Here is an 18,561-nt window from a genome sequence, read left to right as displayed (position 1 = left end):
CCCACAGGATGTTGGTAATTTAGACTTCGATTTATTCCTTCTGAGAATACTTTCTATCAACCCCAAAGAGTGTCATTCACATTTATTGACACCACAGGGAGAGCCTCCTTATTGCCCCCCTCCCCCCAGGAAATTTGTGTTGAACTGGTACCAAAAAAGGCTGTTTAGTATATGAAGCAGTGAAAGGTGATTGTTTGAACAGCAAAATAAATTGATTGGATCATAATTTGATACTCCAAATAAATATGTGTACATTTATAAACACATTCTTTGGGCTATATGTGGGGAACAGCACAAATGTGAGCCGCATTTGCAACGGCAGTGAGAGAAGTGGCCACTGAAAGCTGGTGTAGCTAGGGATAGCAAAGGGCCAGACTCGATGCTTCTTTCTGCTAGATTCTTGCTTATTCGCAGCAACAGAAGCAAGCTTGCATTCATGGCTGTAGAGAAAAGGTGCCAACTGGAGAGTGATCTGTCGGAGCACACTTAACTAGAGGCTGGAATATACATTCAAGCCTGTTCTCCAGGGCTGAGAGGGAAGAGGAAAGGAGAGGCTTCCTTGGTTGAGAGGAAGAGAGAGAGAGAGAGAGAGAGAGAGAGAGAGAAAGATTTTTCAAGACAGTTGACAGCTGTATCTTCCCGCCACCACCTTCGCTCCAAACCCATGTGTCTCTCTGCTTGGTGTCTGACATAAAACAAGGAATGAACCCGCATTTGTCTCTGTGCTTTCAATGAAAAAAAGTCGGTGCACAAGGACGAAAACGAGCGCAGCTGAAAATAGGTGCATGACTTGTTGAGCATACAAATCATTTCCCCCTTAGTCTCCAAGGGAGGGGGGAAAAAAAAAGCCCTCTTACTCTCTCCTTGCAGCCTGTGTTCTGCATTCTGGAGAGGAGGCCGAGGCAGGTCTTCACGCACTCCCGCCGCCGTCCCCGCACGAAACTTTTCTCTCCCGGCCTCCTCTGTCCCTCCCGCCCGGGCAGAGACGGTGGGCGCCCAGCGTGCCCCTCTGAGGGCACGGGCCCCAGACCCCGAGAGGCGTCTGTCTCTTTAAATTCCAGCTGCGCGGTCGGGAAACAGCGCCACTCGGCGCCCAGGCCGGCTGGTGGCTGCGAGCTCGCTCGCGCTCTCGCTCCCGGCTGCGCGCCGCGGAGGGCTCGCTCGGCCCGCGGGCTGCTCGGCGGCGGCGGCGGCGGCGGCGGCGCGGGGCGGGGAGGCGCGGCCCGGCCGAGGAGGGAAGAAAGAGCGAGCCGGGCCGGGAGAGGCGCCGCGCCCGGTCCCGCGCCCACGCTCGGCGGCCCCAGCAGTTTCCTTCGGGGTGACGAGGATGTGCCTGGGCTGCGGTTTTTTTTTTTTTTTCCTTCTCAAGACGATTTCCATAGTAACCTGATCAAGTGGCTCAGTATCGCAAACCTGAGGATTTCCGCGGCCCGCCGGCTTGACCTCAGTCAGGTAACGCTGGGCTCCCGTTCTCTTCCATTGCAAACCGCTGCGCTCCTTCCAAACTTCCTTTTGTGGAAAATCGCCCAGCCCGACGCAGCCCGGGGTATTTGCAACAGCGTGTTCCTTCCCAGGTGCCTGCCACGGGTCTCCTTCCCTGTGCTCCCCCAGGACCTATGACCACATTATTAAAAAAAAAAAAAATTTTTTTTTTTTTGGTCGTCTCCCTCCCCTTTTTGATTTCCCCATCTCTCGGCTTTTCCCTAGACTAGTGATGGGGGCGCCGGGAGCAGTCGGGGCGGGGGTGGCTAGCGCGGTCCAGGGAGTGGCGGGCTCGGCTGGGCGGGCTGCTGGGGGCTACTTGGGGCATCTCGGCGTGGCCTGCGCTGGGCTGGGGTCGCGGGGAGGGCTGTCCGCACCAGGGCGGCGCACCGGGGGAACCCCACGGCTCCAGACGAGAGAGCGAGGGAGGCAGGCTTGGGGGCGATGGAGCGCTCGGCTGGGTGGCTGGCGAGCGTCCAAACATCATAGCTTTCCTTCCTACTCCCCCGCCCCTCTTCGGGTTTCTCTCTTTCTCTTTCCCCGTTCTCATTTCTTTCTTCCTTTTCTCATCATCAGCTCCATTCTGTTCCCTCCCTTCCCTCTTTTTCCTCCCCTCGGTTCCTTTTTTCGTCTCCCTCTTAAAAGAAAGGGGATCGTTGGTAACCCTTCCCTTCTGCCAACATGGGAAGAGCCGTGAAACCTGCAGCGTGGCCACCTCAGCCAGGTCGTTTTCAGACTTGTCCTCATCCATCAACATATTTGTTTCCTGAGTCTATTGATCTCCCTCGATTCTGCAGAAATGCATTCTAAGCTGGGCTGTATGTCAGAATCAGAGTTCTGCAGCTCGCTTCCGTGCTCCAAGTATGACATGTATTGTAAGGGCTGAATATGTTTTTAAATCCTCCTAAGCCATGGATGTAAAGAAATCTTACGTTTTTAAAAATACGATCTTCTACAGAAAGTCTCAAATTATTGATCTATACGTACTCTTCTTTGAATTTTAATTTCAGGGCACTTGAGAGATAACCCCCTCCCCCTCCCCCAGTTTATGAGGAACATGCAACTTCTGTTGCCTTAATTATCTCCTCTTTAACCCTCATTCAGTTTTACACTTTCCAGTTACATGAATGAGTGGATCATAATTAAGGTTTAGAACCTTGCTTCCTAAAGTCCCAGCTGGCTGAAGTGGCATCCTCTGGTAGAAGGTGTAACAGAGTCAAGCGGGTAGAGGGTTCAGACAGACCATGCCAAGGAATAGAGAAGGCATAGCAACTCCTGTGTGAAAGACACGAGACCTGAAGACTAGATTCAGACTTTAGTCCTGAGGACACGATAGTACAATAAAACCCGACTTTTGCTTTGGTTCTTAGCATGTGTAGAGCTGTACTAGGTAGGTCTAAGTTAAAACTTATTTAAAAGTGGAGCCGCTCTAGTATGGAACCCATTCCGCCTTGTTTATGTTTGAGGTACTTCCTCACTATGGTTTTATTTCTCCTTGAAACATGAGATGTCTGTATCATGTGGAAACAAAGGGATAAGACAGGACAGCTTCCTTTTAACCAGAAATAGAAATTTTGTGGATTTTTGTTTCCCGAAAGATCTAGTTGTTATGCTCTCAAGTTTTCCTGAGGTCAAAAGATTTCATGGGTGAAAACAATGCTAATCAGTGGTTTTCCTCTGGTCTGTTTCAGTGGTATATAGTTCATATAGAAAAAGGTCTCTGTTTTAGTGAGGTCCCCTTGCCTCCTTTCCTTTGTCTGCACATTTGTTTTTAAATTCAACTATCATTGGATCTTGGGGCAGAGAATGGATCAGGAAGAAGAGAAACTACTGATATATTGGGAAATATAACCGATAATTCTAATCAAGAAAAGATCATTACTGCCATGCCACTCCACACTGTTGGCTTTGTTTTTACCCAGTTAAGAAGCTGTAGGTTTTAAATGTATTTTCATCTTCTTAATTCTACATCTAATACTTTTCATACCGTAGGTCATGTTTATCCAGTTCAGATGAATATTTACAGAAGACTTAAAATTCCCTTGCCAGTGAAATCCAAAAAAGCATGTTTTTTCTTTCAACATTTTCTTCTTCCTTCTAGTGAGCAGCGATAGTAGTAATTAATGGTCCTATGTTGTTGTTTTCACCTGACTTCTGATGTTTGGTGTTTCCTGGTTGAGTGGGTTCTCTTGACGTATGTACAAGATGTTCCTGGCGGACTGCATGGCACTTGAATGCACAGTTAATTATAGATTCAATGAAATGTTCATTTTTCTTGCCTTTGGTTTAAGAGATGCCATGCCCTCTTGTACATTTAATATTTTCATGTGACCGCTCCTCTTTTTGCATGTGTACATGAAGGATTTAACGTGAAGTCTGTTCTGATTAATCCTTGCATGATTTGAAGTTAAATGGTGTATTAGGGACACATCATAAATTATTTACTTATTTTGAATACATTGATCCCCAAACCGTCTTTCCTCCTTGTGGTTGCATCTATATGTGAATCATTTAATGAAAGGTTGGTAATAATGAGTTACCTGTTTTATGAGAGGGGGAGAATCCCTCAAGTTTACTTACTTCAAGTCCCCATTTTCCTGCAGAGGGATTAACAGATGTTTTTGATCTGATATTTTAATAGACTGTATTGCTGAGCACTGCTAATTACCGAGAATATATTTTGTTAATTCTGAAAATGGTACAAGATAAGACCTCTTTCAAGTTGTCTGGAGGGCTCCAAGTGACTGATCCTTGTTACCCATGGCAACAGGAAGTGGTTGTCCTGGGTGCAAGCCGAAGTGTGGACAGAAATCCACACTTTGTGATCATTCAGGGACTTGATAGGAAAAGTGTGTTGGCTCCTATGAATAGTCTGATGTAAACTTTCTGACTTCACTCAGAACACTGATTCCCAGGCCTAGGTTTGCAGTTCTCCTTAGCTCCTTACTTACTTGAGGAGTGTTCTAAAATTCTCAGAAAACACCTGAGTTTACTGTTATTTTTGTAAGAGAAAAGAATTTATGGAGACATGTGCATATGTGTCTGACTTTGTGTGTAACTGGGATCATTAGGGTGAGAATATCACCAAATCAAATGAGAGTCTGTGAACCTTAGAAATGCTGGGAGTCAGGGAGCTATGCATGAAGTAGAAGCCAAGAGACCAAGGTTATTTTTCCTACTTGTCACTGGATCACAGTTACTCTTGGGATCGTCTCCTTATTCACAGATATTACTTAGTTTTGTTTTATCCAGGGGAAAAATGGGCACAATAATCTTTTTTTCCTATTTTTGAATTCTCCAATATATGCATATATGACATATATACATAGGTGTACCTTTGTAGCCTGGTGGATGCTAGAAGATACACACTGCACACATTGAGAGGCAGCAGACAAGTGTTCTGAATAAAGGAAATCTTTACTTGTGCCATTGACAGATGGGTAATGATGCTGAATATTTCTTTCCATTCAGGAGAAGGTGATTACTCTCTATATTCTATGGATATGGGTAGTAGATGCTTAATGGCTAATCACATAACCTGGTATCCAGAACTGAACAATCCTAGCAGGTACCACCCTTTTACTTCAATGCAAGTAAGTAATAAATTTCTCCCACTTTAAAACAAAAAACAGTGTAAGATCTCCTCTTCCAACACCAACCCCCACCCTCCCATTTTGTAAGGAAAAGTAATTTTCTGCAAGGTTAAGTGGACCTCAGGGTAGGAAAAAAATCCCCAGAGGTATCTTTCTGCCCAGACTTCATTTTTCCTCCCAAGTCTGACTGTCAACAATAATATCTGATATGAGCCTCTGGTGGTGATATTTCCGTAGGTCATCATCCTTCTCTGTCCCAGATGAAGTCTCAGGACAAGCAATGCAGTAGCATAGATTCTGAATTTAATGCATCATTCAAGGTGGTTATGTAACTCAGCAGTCTTGTTAAAAAAAACAAAAAAACAAAAAAACTCCAAGTCTTTAAAAATTATACGTGTTTACTATTCTCTTATCTTAAAATGATTTTACAGTGTTCAGAGAAAATAACCCTGGTCCCTGTAGGGATTCAAAAGCTGCTTGTTCATGTCATTAGATTAAACAGCGTTTGTACAATGATACTTTTTGTTAAACTATGCAACGTTTTCATAAGAGCATAGCGGTTGGGACAATTGCTAGTTGTGCTTGTTTGGATAAGTACTTGACAGAATGGGGACCTCGAGATTTCACGATCTGGAAACGCTGCCAATGCACAGGGCCAAAGTTTTTTTGAGAAAAGAAGGGAAAATCCGTGTTTTGACAAGAAGTAATTTGTAACACTTCAGGTGTAGTCGGGAGGATTTGAAACAGACTCGTGTATTTCTTTAGTCTTGATTTGTATATATTTTTATGTAGTCCATTCATATGTTGAACCATGGGCCTCCTATCCAGCTTTCAGTTTTTTCTACTGGGGAACATCAAAGTCTCTAACCTTACTTGGTACCTTTTGGTAGGTTTGTAGGGGTAGCACTGAGGAAGAAATGGTACCTTTTTGTATGCTAATGTTGCAAATACAAGTGAGACCGCAAAGTCGGACCATGAGCACCTTTTTCAATCAAGAGAAGCATTGTTATTGAACACCTTCTTACATTACCTTATTATAGGGAACCAAACATGATGGCTACTTGATTTTATTGCCCCATTTTAAGGCAGCACTGCACAGCACTTAAAGATGTAGCTTCTGGAGTCAACTGCTTGAGTTCGAATCTCAGCTCTGCCACTTACTGTGTAGGTTGTCACTGGTAATTTTCTTAATCTGAATCTGTTTCCCCATTTGTAAAATAGTTGTTTAGAAGGATTTTTGTGAAGATTAAACGAGAGCCTCTATTAATTTAATATTTAGGAGTGTTCCTGGCATGTAGTAAGTCTTCATTGCACATTCACTATCATTATTGGTGTTGCTGCTGCTGTGGCTGAAATGTATCAGAAGGCTGTAGTTATTTTTATTAGATTTATTTTTCTTTCCAAGTCTGATATGACGCATACAGAACACTTATCCACATAGGAGCTGTGCCACTCTGTTTCTTTCCCTCTTCTCCCCAACCCCAACTTTGCTTTTCCCCATAGTCTTAAACTGAAAATACTGACCAGGTGCCTAGGAGAAAATAATACAAGTTTTTTTTTTTTTTTTTTTTTATCCATTCTTCTAGTTTCCAGAAAAGTTTATCCTATTCTTTTTTTTTTTTTTAATTTTTTTTTCAACGTTTATTTATTTTTGGGACAGAGAGAGACAGAGCATGAACGGGGGAGGGGCAGAGAGAGAGGGAGACACAGAATCGGAAACAGGCTCCAGGCTCTGAGCCATCAGCCCAGAGCCTGACGCGGGGCTCGAACTCACGGACCGCGAGATCGTGACCTGGCTGAAGTCGGATGCTTAACCGACTGCGCCACCCAGGCGCCCCTATTCTTTTTTTTTATATGTAGCATCAAGATTATCCATGGGTTTTTTAAATTCAGTACTTGAAACTTGAAATCAGGATTAGCTCCAGTAGTAGTATGTCCGTTAAACAACTTAACAAGCATAAAATTCCTACCTTTGGTATACAGTGCTTTTTAGTCACAACGACAACCGACTACTGTTACCCTAATGTAATCCTAAAGCAACAAGCTTTTGCTAAAGAGAGTTGCTGGACAGTTTTTGTGTGTGAAGCTATTTAAGGTCTTATGGATGAGAAGATGTCACTTGTTTAAAGATGTCATGTTTCATCTTGGCTTTTTATCTTTTGTGAGTTCCAATATTAAGAGCTGCATTGAATAGGTAAGTTTCTTTATATATTAAGGGAATGTCTTCATCTGTAAAATGAATGTATTGGATTAGTATGCTTAAGTTTTTTTTTTATTTTTATGGACTGTTTTGAATAAACATAAAAGTGGAAAGGATGGTATACTGGATTCCCAAGGACCTGTCATTCAGCTTCAACAAAGTAGGTGACCTCTTAAGATCCTTCCTGATTCTCTGATTCTCTGATTCTCTGACCATGGAAACTAACTTACTCAGGTTTTGAGAATCTAGAATATTTGATTTTAAAATAATATTGTTACTACTATCAATAATATGAATTCTGAGATAAAAGTTACTAGATTACAGGACTGAGCATTTAATGGCAAGTCAAAATAATAGACATATCATATTTAAGAATAGTTATTAAGGAATTGGGCTATATAAAACCAGTCTGAAACTATATTGAGTGTTATCTTTCATTTGGAAGCTTATTTCAAGATTGCAATAATAGCCAGCCTGCAATAATGGTCCCCAGTGGTCATTGGTTGTTGCTATTCATGCCTTTCTGAAGTTTCCTCCTACATTGTACCAGGGTTGTTCTGTGTGATCTATAGGATATGACGGAAGTGATGGCATTTGAATTGTGAGGCGAAGTCATAAAAGCCATTGCCACTTTTGCCTTGTTCTCTTGGATAACTCACTTTGGGAGAAACCACCTGCCATATGGTGATGACATTCAAGCAGTCCATAGAGAATTATGTAGAAGTGAGGCCTTTTGCTAATTGCCAGCAGTTTTTCAGTTTACCAGCCATCTGAAAAGGGTCCTTTAACCCTGGGGAAGTACCAGATAACTGCAGTGCTGGGTAATACACTGTATACTCTTGAAAGACCACAAACCATCTAGTTAAGGCACTTCTGAATTTGTAACTTACAGGAGCTGCATGAGTTATTAAATGTTTACTATTTGTAACGGCTAAATTTTGGAGTAATTTGTTATGCAGCAGCAATATAAAAACCTTAAACTGCTTTAGGATTATTCTTATAAATACTAGTTACTGTTTTATAGATACAGCTAATAGAGTTCTGGTCGACAGAATGCTGTTTAAAGTCTACACTTACCACAGTGAGTTATTGGCATCTTACCCTTTTATACTTTAACTCCTCAGAGTGACTCTTTTGTGCACATTATCCATAATTAAAGGAGCAGAAGACACGATGTTTCTTCTTTCACTAGTTGCTAACCTGGAACTTAATCCCAGCCCTTCCTTTTGGCAATCGTATATGTTAGCAATTCCACTGTTGTGGAATTTTGAAAGAAATCAGGGCTGGGGGTTGAGTACTGGGACATGTTTTAGCTTATATTTAGGTAAATTTTGAGATAGTATCATAGTCTACCTTCAGGTTATCCCCAGCACGCACGAAGTCCTTAATGATGTAAGCTTTCATTGTCCTACAGACTTTTTTTCTGTTGCCTACTAAATAAGGTAAGATTAAAGTGCCCAAACTATAATATGCCCCAAATGAGACCCTGGTAACATTGTCTCTTGCAGCCATTCTTTATGAATTTGTATTTCAGGCTTTTGTGTGTATTGCTGGATTTCCCTTTTTTTAAAAAAATTTTTTTTTTTCTTTAACGTTGATTTTTGAGAGAGCAAGTGGGGGAAGGGCAGAGTGAGAGAAATACAGAGTCTGAAGCAGGCTTCAGGCTTTGAGCTGTCAGCCCAGAGCTGGACACAGGACTTGAGCCCATGAACCGTGAGATCATGACCTGAGCCTAAGTCAGACGCTTAAGCTTAACCCACTGAGCCACCCAGGCGCCCTTGGGTTTCCTTCCCTTCTTAAGTGTGGTTCTGGATCATATGTATCGATCTGTTCTTCTCATTGTTTATCTCATTAAAAGTTTAATGAACTCTAAAACTTGGATATTTATCATAGGTAGAATAGGTTCTATGTAAGTGCAAGGTTTTGATATATCTGAAAATGTATGGATTAGAGAACCAAGAAAAGACAATTCCGTCACTTTTTACTTAATCTGTTTTATCTATGTAAATTACCATCCATAAAAATTTAAAAGGTGACTGAATCCTTAATATGTATAAGTTGGTGCTAGGAACCTTGGAGAATAAATACTAGGAAGTAAAGTTTTTAAGACTTTAGATTGGTGTGAGTGTTAGGCTCTTTTCATAAATAAGCCACCAGTCTTATGGTCTGGAGCATCAGGTGTTAGTACTTCTGCTGTGTGATTTGTTAGGTAGTGTAATTAATAGGATTCTTGCTCCTGAGAATTTTTCAGATCCGTGGTTATCTTGGGATGAAACAGTAATGGTGTTCACTGACCTACACCAATATCATGCTCTCTGGGAATTGAAATTGATTTTTTTTTTGGTGGGGGGGGTTCCTTGGCTATTTGAACAAACCTCACCTGGGAGGACTCAGAAAACCACTAAGCAGCCATTCAGAAATTAGTTTTTAGGCCCTCGGAAATAAGTTGCATCACCAGCCTCAGGAGAAAGTTAATGAAGTTACTAGTTTTTTATGTTTGAGCACATTGTGCAGTAAGAACTACCTTTAGAATCGAGAATAAACAAACAGATCTGATTTTTTTGTTCTTTGTGAAATATGTAGAAATTCAACCACTCCATGTTGCCAGTAAAAAGGATCTACAGCAGATGTGTATAAAGTCTGGGAGTGTTTTCTTAGATGTCTTTTGATAAGTGTGCTTTTGTGTATTTGATGGATAATGTGTCCCATCTTGTGTGCTTGTTTTATGTGCTATGCACATGTGGCATTGCATTAATTTACCCTACCCCATGATGTAAACATGATGTTTAAACAAAAGTAAAGTTTATAGATATACATTAATTGGCTTCTATGCTGTGATGAGGATATCAGGGGTACAGAAATGAGTAAGACAAGGTCCCTGCCCTGCCTTAGAGGCAGTTGAATGTGCTTAATTTGAATTTATTTTATTTTTTTTATTTTTCAGAGTGTTTAGCTGCTTATTTATAGCTAGACTTCACAATTTATAATGGTGAAGCTGCACTCAACCTAAGATCAGGTTGAATTATGTTACCATAATTGAGAGTTATCCTGAGTTCTACACTGTTAATGAATGCTAATGCTCTTTTGAAGGTCTCCTATATATGGCCTCAGTAACCACAAAGGCTTTTCTGCCTCCAGCAGATAAACTCTCAATAATGTCACAGGAAGTTGCATTAGAAATTATGCCATTACCTATAGCTTTTTCCCTTTTTGCGAACTAACTAATAATGTCTCTTCAGGGTATTCCCTATAGGGCAAATGTCTGTATCATACTTGGGAAATGCATTTCCACTCTGGTAGGGAAAAAATACATCTCATGAACTTTTAAACTTCCTGATGTTAGTGCTTGTTAAATGTAGAGTTTAAGAATTGAGGTGGGATTTCTTTGGTAGTATGTTAGGGTCCCAGAAATATCTGAATCGTCCTTGCCCTTCCCTCCATCCCTGTGCAAGGACCCCAGGGAAGATCTTTGCATGCAATAGCAGCCGAATGGTAATCAGAATACCATTTTATTAACACCTTGAGATGGTGCAATTTTCCCTTGATGCAGGCTTCTTTGGAAGATGGTTTAGAATACATACTTTAGTCTTGAATCCATATATGTATATATATTTAGTCTTGATATGCTCTGGTCTCAACACAGTTTAGGGAGTGGAAGTCAAAAAGAGAAAGAGGGATCCTAATTTAACTCCATAGCCATATAAAACCCAGAAGTCAAAGGAGAGTGAGAGGGAGTAGACCTTGGTTTTGTGCTCTTTAAAGCATAATCACTCTGCCCACTAATAATTAAAGTTAAGTCGCTGTTTTTGGATCTTTCCTAATAGAAGAGCAATTCCTCCTTTGAAGGGAGTGGTCAGAGGTGGCTCTGCTGAGGAAGGAGAGAACAAACAGTATGGATAAATTATGGCACAGGTCAGAATCTCTTACTGAAACCCTAGGGATAAGTATTTCAGAATGTGGACTTTCTTGTATTTTAGAAAGAAAATAGTGTGTGTCTGTGTGTGTAGTGTACACACACACGCGCGTGCGCGCGCGCGGACACACACACACACACACACACACACACACACACACACACAGTGCATTATGTAACAATCTGACCATGCCTGGGGCAGTGTCTCTTGGTTCAATAAATGACTATTTCTGTAAGGAAATCCATAAATAATCAGAATAAGTGGGAATAGTAGAAGAATGCCCCTCTCCCAAAATACCACATCCCAATCCCCAGAACCTGTGGATATGTCCCTTTTCATGGCAAAGGGGACTTTGCACCTGTAATTAAGGTTTAAGGGGTTTGTGGGCCCAATCTAATGACATGGGTCCTTAAGAAAGCAGAGGACCTTTCCCAACTGTGGTCAGAGGAGATGTGATGATGAGAACAGGGTCAGAGAGGTGTGACCTGTCTTTGAAAATGGGGAAGAGGAGCATGGGTGAAGAAACACAGGTGGCCTGTAGAATCTGAATAGGGCAAGGAAACAGATTCTCACCTAGAGCCTCTAGAAAGGAATGCAGTTAGCTCAGTGAGACCCTGGTTGGACTTGAACTCCAGAACCTAAAGACAATACATTTATGTTGTTTTAAGCTGCTAAAACTATGGTAATTAATTATAGCAGTGATAGAAAATGAATATGGTGAGAGAGACTATATGGCCTTATTTTACTTTCAAAAGTGAAATGGGTTATAAAAACCTTGTTGATTTTCAGAGCTTTCACTATATGAATTGGATTTAGGGATTGTGGACCAGTAGAGAGAACCAGGAATCTTGATGTTTTTACTGGATGACTTGACTTTGAGGTTTCCACTGGTTGACTTAATGGTGTTTGAATTTTTAGCAGTGGGAAGAAGAGCTTCTTAGAAGAAAGCCTTTTAATTGTTACCATCCTAATCTTTGAGCCTTTGCTGATTTCTTTGTATTCATTTCTGTTGCCTTCCTGGATCTTACAATGGTTGATGGTTGATGATGACTCTGGTTCACTGTCAATCAGATCAAGGTAATGTAGGTGAAGGAACTCAAACTCCAAGGTACTATGCAAATGCACATTGGTCCTTGTTGATTGTGTTCATTATTATTGAGCAGCTGCCTCCTGTCCTTCCTTCCTTCTAGTCTGGTTGGGGGTTAGAGGGGAAGAAATACTGCAGGATGATTTTGTGAATGTGGCCCCAGCACTCTCTCTTCCTCTGGGCTGCCAGAAATCCTCTCCCCTCTACTATACCTCAAGTTGCCTACAGTGTGTGTGGCTGCAAGGTAGGCGGCACCTGGAATGAATGTCTTATCACAGAAAGGGTGGATACCCTTGGGCTCATCCATGTACCTCATTGTCAGCCATTTACCTTTAATTACATTAAAATTTTAAGTAGAAGAACTCTCCATATTCTGCTTCTCATGGCAGAATCCAGGGCAAAGTCTATGTGTAGATGGTTTCTAGAAAATCTCCCACAAGGTATATAAAGTGCATTTTAGAACATGGGGCAGCAGTTTACGTAAAAATACGTTGTTTATTTTCTTATGATGTTGTGCTGTTGTATTATATCCCATTATTATGAAATGATTGTAGTTGTCGGATTCATGTTTGAAGGTTATTCCGTGAAATCTTTCAGAATAATGATACTAGATCTGAGTCAAATTAAGATGCTTAACTTTGAGCATGTCCCTTGCAGTGTCCTTGATTTGTAGCTGAATCTTTAGGATCATCAATTGTCCTATTGATTCTTTTGATGTCCAAGTGCTGGGAGAGTGAGTCTTACTTTGTTAGGTGCCTGGTGTATGTGTGTGGTTGTGTGAGGTTGTGTTCCTGTTTGATCTTCATTTTCAGTAAATTGGTAGGTTTTGAGCTGTACTTAATGACCAAATGTGTGAATCCAAACTTTATTCCTTAGTAAAGACATATCTCCTTTTTACCCCAGTGCCTACATTGCCCTTATCAATAACACAAGACTTTTCTTCATCAACATTTTCAGTAGGACATTTTAAATCTTTTCTTAGCTTTTGGCAAAAGTGATTGCAATTCAAATACAACTTTGCAACTTGCTCTAGACAAGTACCTGTTTTGAGACCTCATGTCTATGTAATCAATAATAAGATTTTGCTATTTATGCACAATTTTAAATAGTTTTATTTAGATCAGGGCCTAAGTGAAAATCCGGCACATTGGGAACTCTGGAGAGAAATTTTGTCCCTTGAAATCTATCCTGTAATCGCTATGACACATAATCATAAGTTTGTTTCAACACTTACTGAATACTGAATTTTAATTCAAGTGTATATTTAAAAGTAGTTTCAGAACCTAGAGAGTGCCTTATTCTTCATGCCACGATGTATTGGGCTCTGGGCTATGTGCTAGAGATGATTGGGGAGCGAAGGATGTAGCCCTTGCCCTTAAGGGAAGGGAAGGGAAGACTTGTGGAAAGGAAAACGTGGCAAGTTCTGTAGACAAGTATAAGGATCCACGGAGGGGAACAGATAAAGGCGGGGAAGGCTGCTTCTGGATGGGGAAAATGCAGTATGCTTGATGGATTAAGTGGCTTTTGACCCATGAACACATGCAGAAGTGCAAGGATGGATATTGTCATTGGGAAATGGGGTAGTAAAGTATGCAAGTAAACTTGAATCTGCTCCATGGCATACGGATCCCTGGGATTTGGCTCTGCCTCCTCTTGCGTCGGGTCATCTTTATCTCCCATTGAAGGCGTGTTGAGCTATTTGTAATTTCCTATAAGTGTCCTGCTCTTTCCTCTTTGGATCTGTGCTAACAGGTACAGTTGCTGTACAGTGAGCTTTCCATATTGAGTTTTTTTTTTTTTTTTAAAGAACTCCCCTTAAGATGTAGGCATTACTCCCTGTAAATCACATCTTGATAGTTGTTCAGTCTTGCCAGCTACAAAGTTTAAGAGTTCCAGAGTTCGTAGTAAGGGATGTTTGTTGTTGAACACCACTAGTGCCTTTTATGTATTTGTTCCTTTGTTTTTTCCTGAAGCTCGTCTATTGCTGAAAAGGCACTGATGGCAAAGTAGCTGCTCTTAAGGATCTCACTGCTGGCGAGACCCTGAACAGTAGTTTTAATGTGGAACTTTCATAGCCAATCTAGATGTGTGAAGAAGATGCAGGGGAAAGCACAAGTGGGAGTGACCATTCCTCCTGATGGCAGGGCGTCAGGGAAGGATGCCCAGAGCGGAGATGCTTGAACTGAGTCATGAGAGATGAGTGGGAACCTACCAGATGGACAAAAGGGAGTAGGATGTTTCAGCATGTGACTCCACAAGTGGAGAAAGACCTAGGGGAACATGAGAAGTTTGGGAACAGTCAGTCCCCAGGAGCAAAAATGCGCACATGGGTCAGGTGCAACATGGTGAAGCTGGAAGGGGAGGCAGCCCAGAAAGTGTATAATTCTAGATGAAGGAGTTTGTACTTTATTCTGGAGGTAGAAGCGATCATTGAAGAGTATTGAACAGGGATGCCATGTATAGAATTCTGTTTGAGAGGGGATATCACAATTACAAGATGGTAAAATTGTTTAGTGCAGAGCAGTACCATATAAAAAGCCTAGTCTTTCAATATGATAACACTTCTTAGAGACTTTGTGTATGTGGACAAGTGATTCAGTTTCTCCAGATCTTAGTTTCTTCATCTGTAAGTGGGAATGATAATAGCACTTGTCTGAGAATTGAGGTGGCAATTAGGTGGACTATTGTTGCTAAATAACCCAACTGCGTAGTAAGTGTATAATAATTAAATTACATTTATTATGCATTTTGATTTTATTAAGAATAGTGAATAGGTGTCCAGCGAGAGGTTGGCAATGTAGAAAAAGAATGTTTCCTTAGAAGTCAAATGCAGTGTGTATTATTGTAACCTCACAATAAAGGCCAAAATCCATAAGCTGAATTTTAAATATTTTTTGAAATCTGAGATTGTCCTGTTTACCTGCCTGAGGAAAGAGCATTGGAAAATGAGATGTGGTATAAATTAAAAAGGAATCGCTAATGTGGCCAACGGTGTGTGGAACCCTGACTGGAATTAGTCAAATTTGAGTGAGGTTATTGCAATCTCATCCCATAATTAGCATTATTGTGTCCCTGTATCAGTAGAGTCATTTCATGAGGCAATCTACAAAAAAACAGGGGATGTTTAAGGTTGAAAGAGTTTCCTCTGCCATGACTCAGTTGGTCCAGAGAAATGTGAGGTGAAGCCTAGGGCACCAAAATGGTATAAAGGTTGGTCATGGCTTCTGCTGGCCTTTTAAGGCTGAATAATTGTCAGTGACTTGTGGATAACCACAAAACTGTGTTTGAATATTCACTCGAAAATCATTCACATTATGGGTCAGCAGATAGTAACCATTTTTAAATGTAATAAAAAATATTTAGGAAAGAGTAAGACACAGATTTAGTGGTTCTGTTGGTAAAAATGTGTGTATCAGTGAGTACAAAGTATTTCATAAACAAAAACATTCTCACAATATCAGTACTCTTGTATACCAAGATGTATTATATATATCGTTGGTCTTTCTGTTAGTAAAATACCAAATGATATTTTTACAAGATAGGCTATGAAGTATCAATCTATGGTTTTATTAATTGATAATTATATTTTCCTTGCTATTTTAAAAAATGTTTTGAGTTATCTCCCTATTACCGTAGCAAGATTTTTAAGGTAATTACCATGATAATTTCTTTGGCTGAGTGTGGTTTTATTTCACTGACTTTCCAAATGATGTTGAAACATTCTGTTTCTAAACAGCAGGACTTTTTTTTTTTTTAATTTTAAGTGTTTGTAACTTCTTATATAATCTAATAGAAAGGTGAAGTCAGACCTTGGTCTTTTTTGTTGAGCAGTTACTAAAGATGGAATGATGAATGATTGTTACTCTCTCGGTCATGTGAATCACCAGTACCCAAGGAAGGCACAGTCTAGAGAAGTTTTTAATGATGAGTTGGTGCTATTAATGAAAAAGAAGTGGGTGGTAAATTATAGATCCAAGCCCTTGAAAATTAACCTCTCGCTCGTGTTATTAGTTGGATTTTTTGCCTAGAGCTACAGTTTAATTTTTTTGATAAAGCCATTTATTGCCCTCTAAAACATATTTAAATTAGAAAAATACTTCTTTTGTGTTGCTTACCCAAAAGGAGCAATTTACCAGTGGCCATGTTATGGTTGTTTTTCTCATTTGCATTCTTAACCCCCTCTTAGGGCTCTTGTTTGGAGCGGGTGTAGATTTATTTGTAGAGGAGGACACATTGAATTGGATTTAGGATTAAATGAATTCCATGAATTAGAACGATGACCTTGTAGACAGAAAAAGATTTCATTACACGTCTTCCCTGCTTCCACTATATTAGAATTTGTGTGTGTGCCTCATGCTTAAACCTTTCGTGTGTGTGTGTGTGTGTGTGTGTGTGTGTGTGTGTGTGTGTTAAATCAAAAGAATAGATGGAAATTCAGCACCCAGGCAGTGGACAATAAATTGACTGAGTTCTAATTGTGAAGATTGTAGTACTGCATTTCATTTTCCCTCCTGTCATTCTCAGCAAATAATTCTATTTACATTTCAGCCTCCAAACATCTTTGTTTGGGCATGATGGGAATACCATGCGGGCAAATGGTTTTATGGTTAGAATGCTGGTTATATGGATTTTTATTTCTTGTGTGTGTAGCCAAGTAGTGTAAAGTCTGGTGTTTTGCTCAGGTATTGAAGCTTTGCAGGACTGAGAGAGGATAAAATAGAGGGGGATGGAAGAGTGGAACTGCCCGTGTCTTTTTCTAGCAGAAATACGGTTCATGGCTGTATGCTAGAAGGGGAGGCTTTGGAAGCTTCAAAAGGATCAAACCAAATAGCAGGTTCTAACAATTTACTGCTAATTGATGAGCTTTAGGTATAAGGGTGTGCAATTACATGCAATTGCAGCCAACTGTGGGTTTTTTATTTTTTTAATTTTTGTTGTTAAGTTTATCTGACTTTTAAACCAGATTCATTTGCTATCTGTTCAAATTGGTTTTATTCTTCACGAGGGCCTGATTGATTTGACCAAGGACTGCACCTTCATGATAGCTAGCTGTTGACAATGGGGGGTAAATTAAAATAGCCTATGGCCAGGTCAGACTATCTCTGAGAGGTAACAGAAGAGTCCCTTAGGCCTGGTGACTCAAAGTGCTCAAATTCTATTTTCTACTCTGGTTAAAAACAATTTTAAAAATGGTAGCCTTTAAAGTATGTGAGATACAATAAATTGTTTCCTCTTTCTACAAATTGGTTTAGAAAAAAATCTTTAGGAAGTATACAAAAAAATATGTTCCCATGGCGGTTTAATGTTACCAGGAAATCACCTAGTTTGTATTTGTTGCATTGTTGCATTTATATGGTTAGTTTGGCATATAATAGTTTAAAGTTTGGAAGGATATAGTACCTGTATTTGTTCCCAATTTATAGGCAACTAAACTGAGGCTCAGAATACAATTCAATGGTTTATTTGAAATCACAGAAGTGATTACAGTGGAATTAGAACCCTGTTTCACAAACGTCTAGACTTTTGAATTCGCGACTGTGATTAAGCAAGGCATGTAGTTAGTTGCTCAGGCAATGGCGCAGGGATTCTATTACAAATTATTTCTGGGGCCTTCTCAACCATGATACGTCTTTAGTTATGCCTCTGCAGCACTGAGGGAAGCCAAACATATTTTAAAATCAGTAATGACAGTGGAAGGAGGAAAACAAGAAGCCTGATCTGCTTATTTTACTAGGCACAAACGGAAGGAGCTCTTCTTTTAAAACACTTTTCTGTTTGTGTTTTGGGATCAGTGTGTCTCATTTGTGACATAGGCTTCTGTAAAGTCAGTAGTTTGAATGAATGGTGAATTATAGTTACACAATGCAGTCTCTTTCTTCTATACATCATAAATCGATCAAATTTGACAATTTTTATTTCCATTCTTGCTGAAAATGATCATTGTGGATACTTTGCTCAATTTCCCCACGAGTATATGACTTAATATTATCATTTTTTTCCGTTCCTGAAAGGAGCTAATAAAACCTGCCTCTGGGATGAATAAATACATTATTATAGGTGTTGAAATTGTTTAAATAGGAAATATTTATCCCCTCCTTGAGTGAAGCTATATTATCCCAAACATAAACATTGTCAATGAAAGAGTTTGAATGTGTCCTTCAGTCAACTCAAGATCACTTTGTATAGCTAGGGCTCAGTCAAATATCACTTTTAATCATTTAATTACATAAAGGAGATCAGGTTTTCCTGCCAAACAAATGACTGGGGAGGAATAATTCTGTAAGT

At 40.2% G+C, this 18,561-nt stretch overlaps 1 protein-coding gene across 1 annotated transcript in view; it reads left to right on the top strand.

Annotated features, from left to right (window-relative positions):
- The first annotated feature begins 379 nt into the window (after nucleotides 1–379).
- The window catches only part of LOC147579025 (uncharacterized), a 236,535-nt gene continuing 218,353 nt past the window's right edge, over nucleotides 380–18,561 (top strand). Inside the window, exons 1-2 of the mRNA XM_086715103.1 lie at nucleotides 380–453; nucleotides 822–1,452. Of these exons, the coding sequence (XP_086571229.1) occupies nucleotides 380–453; nucleotides 822–1,452 (705 nt within the window). The remainder of the gene's footprint in view (nucleotides 454–821; nucleotides 1,453–18,561) is intronic.

The sequence above is a fragment of the Puma concolor genome, chromosome B4 (genome assembly GCF_028749965.1).
Source record: "Puma concolor isolate L17-30 chromosome B4, mPumCon1.1.hap2, whole genome shotgun sequence".
Lineage (NCBI taxonomy): Eukaryota > Metazoa > Chordata > Mammalia > Carnivora > Felidae > Puma > Puma concolor.
Note: the sequence above shows the minus strand (reverse complement) of the source record. Positions and strands in the feature narration are given on the sequence as shown.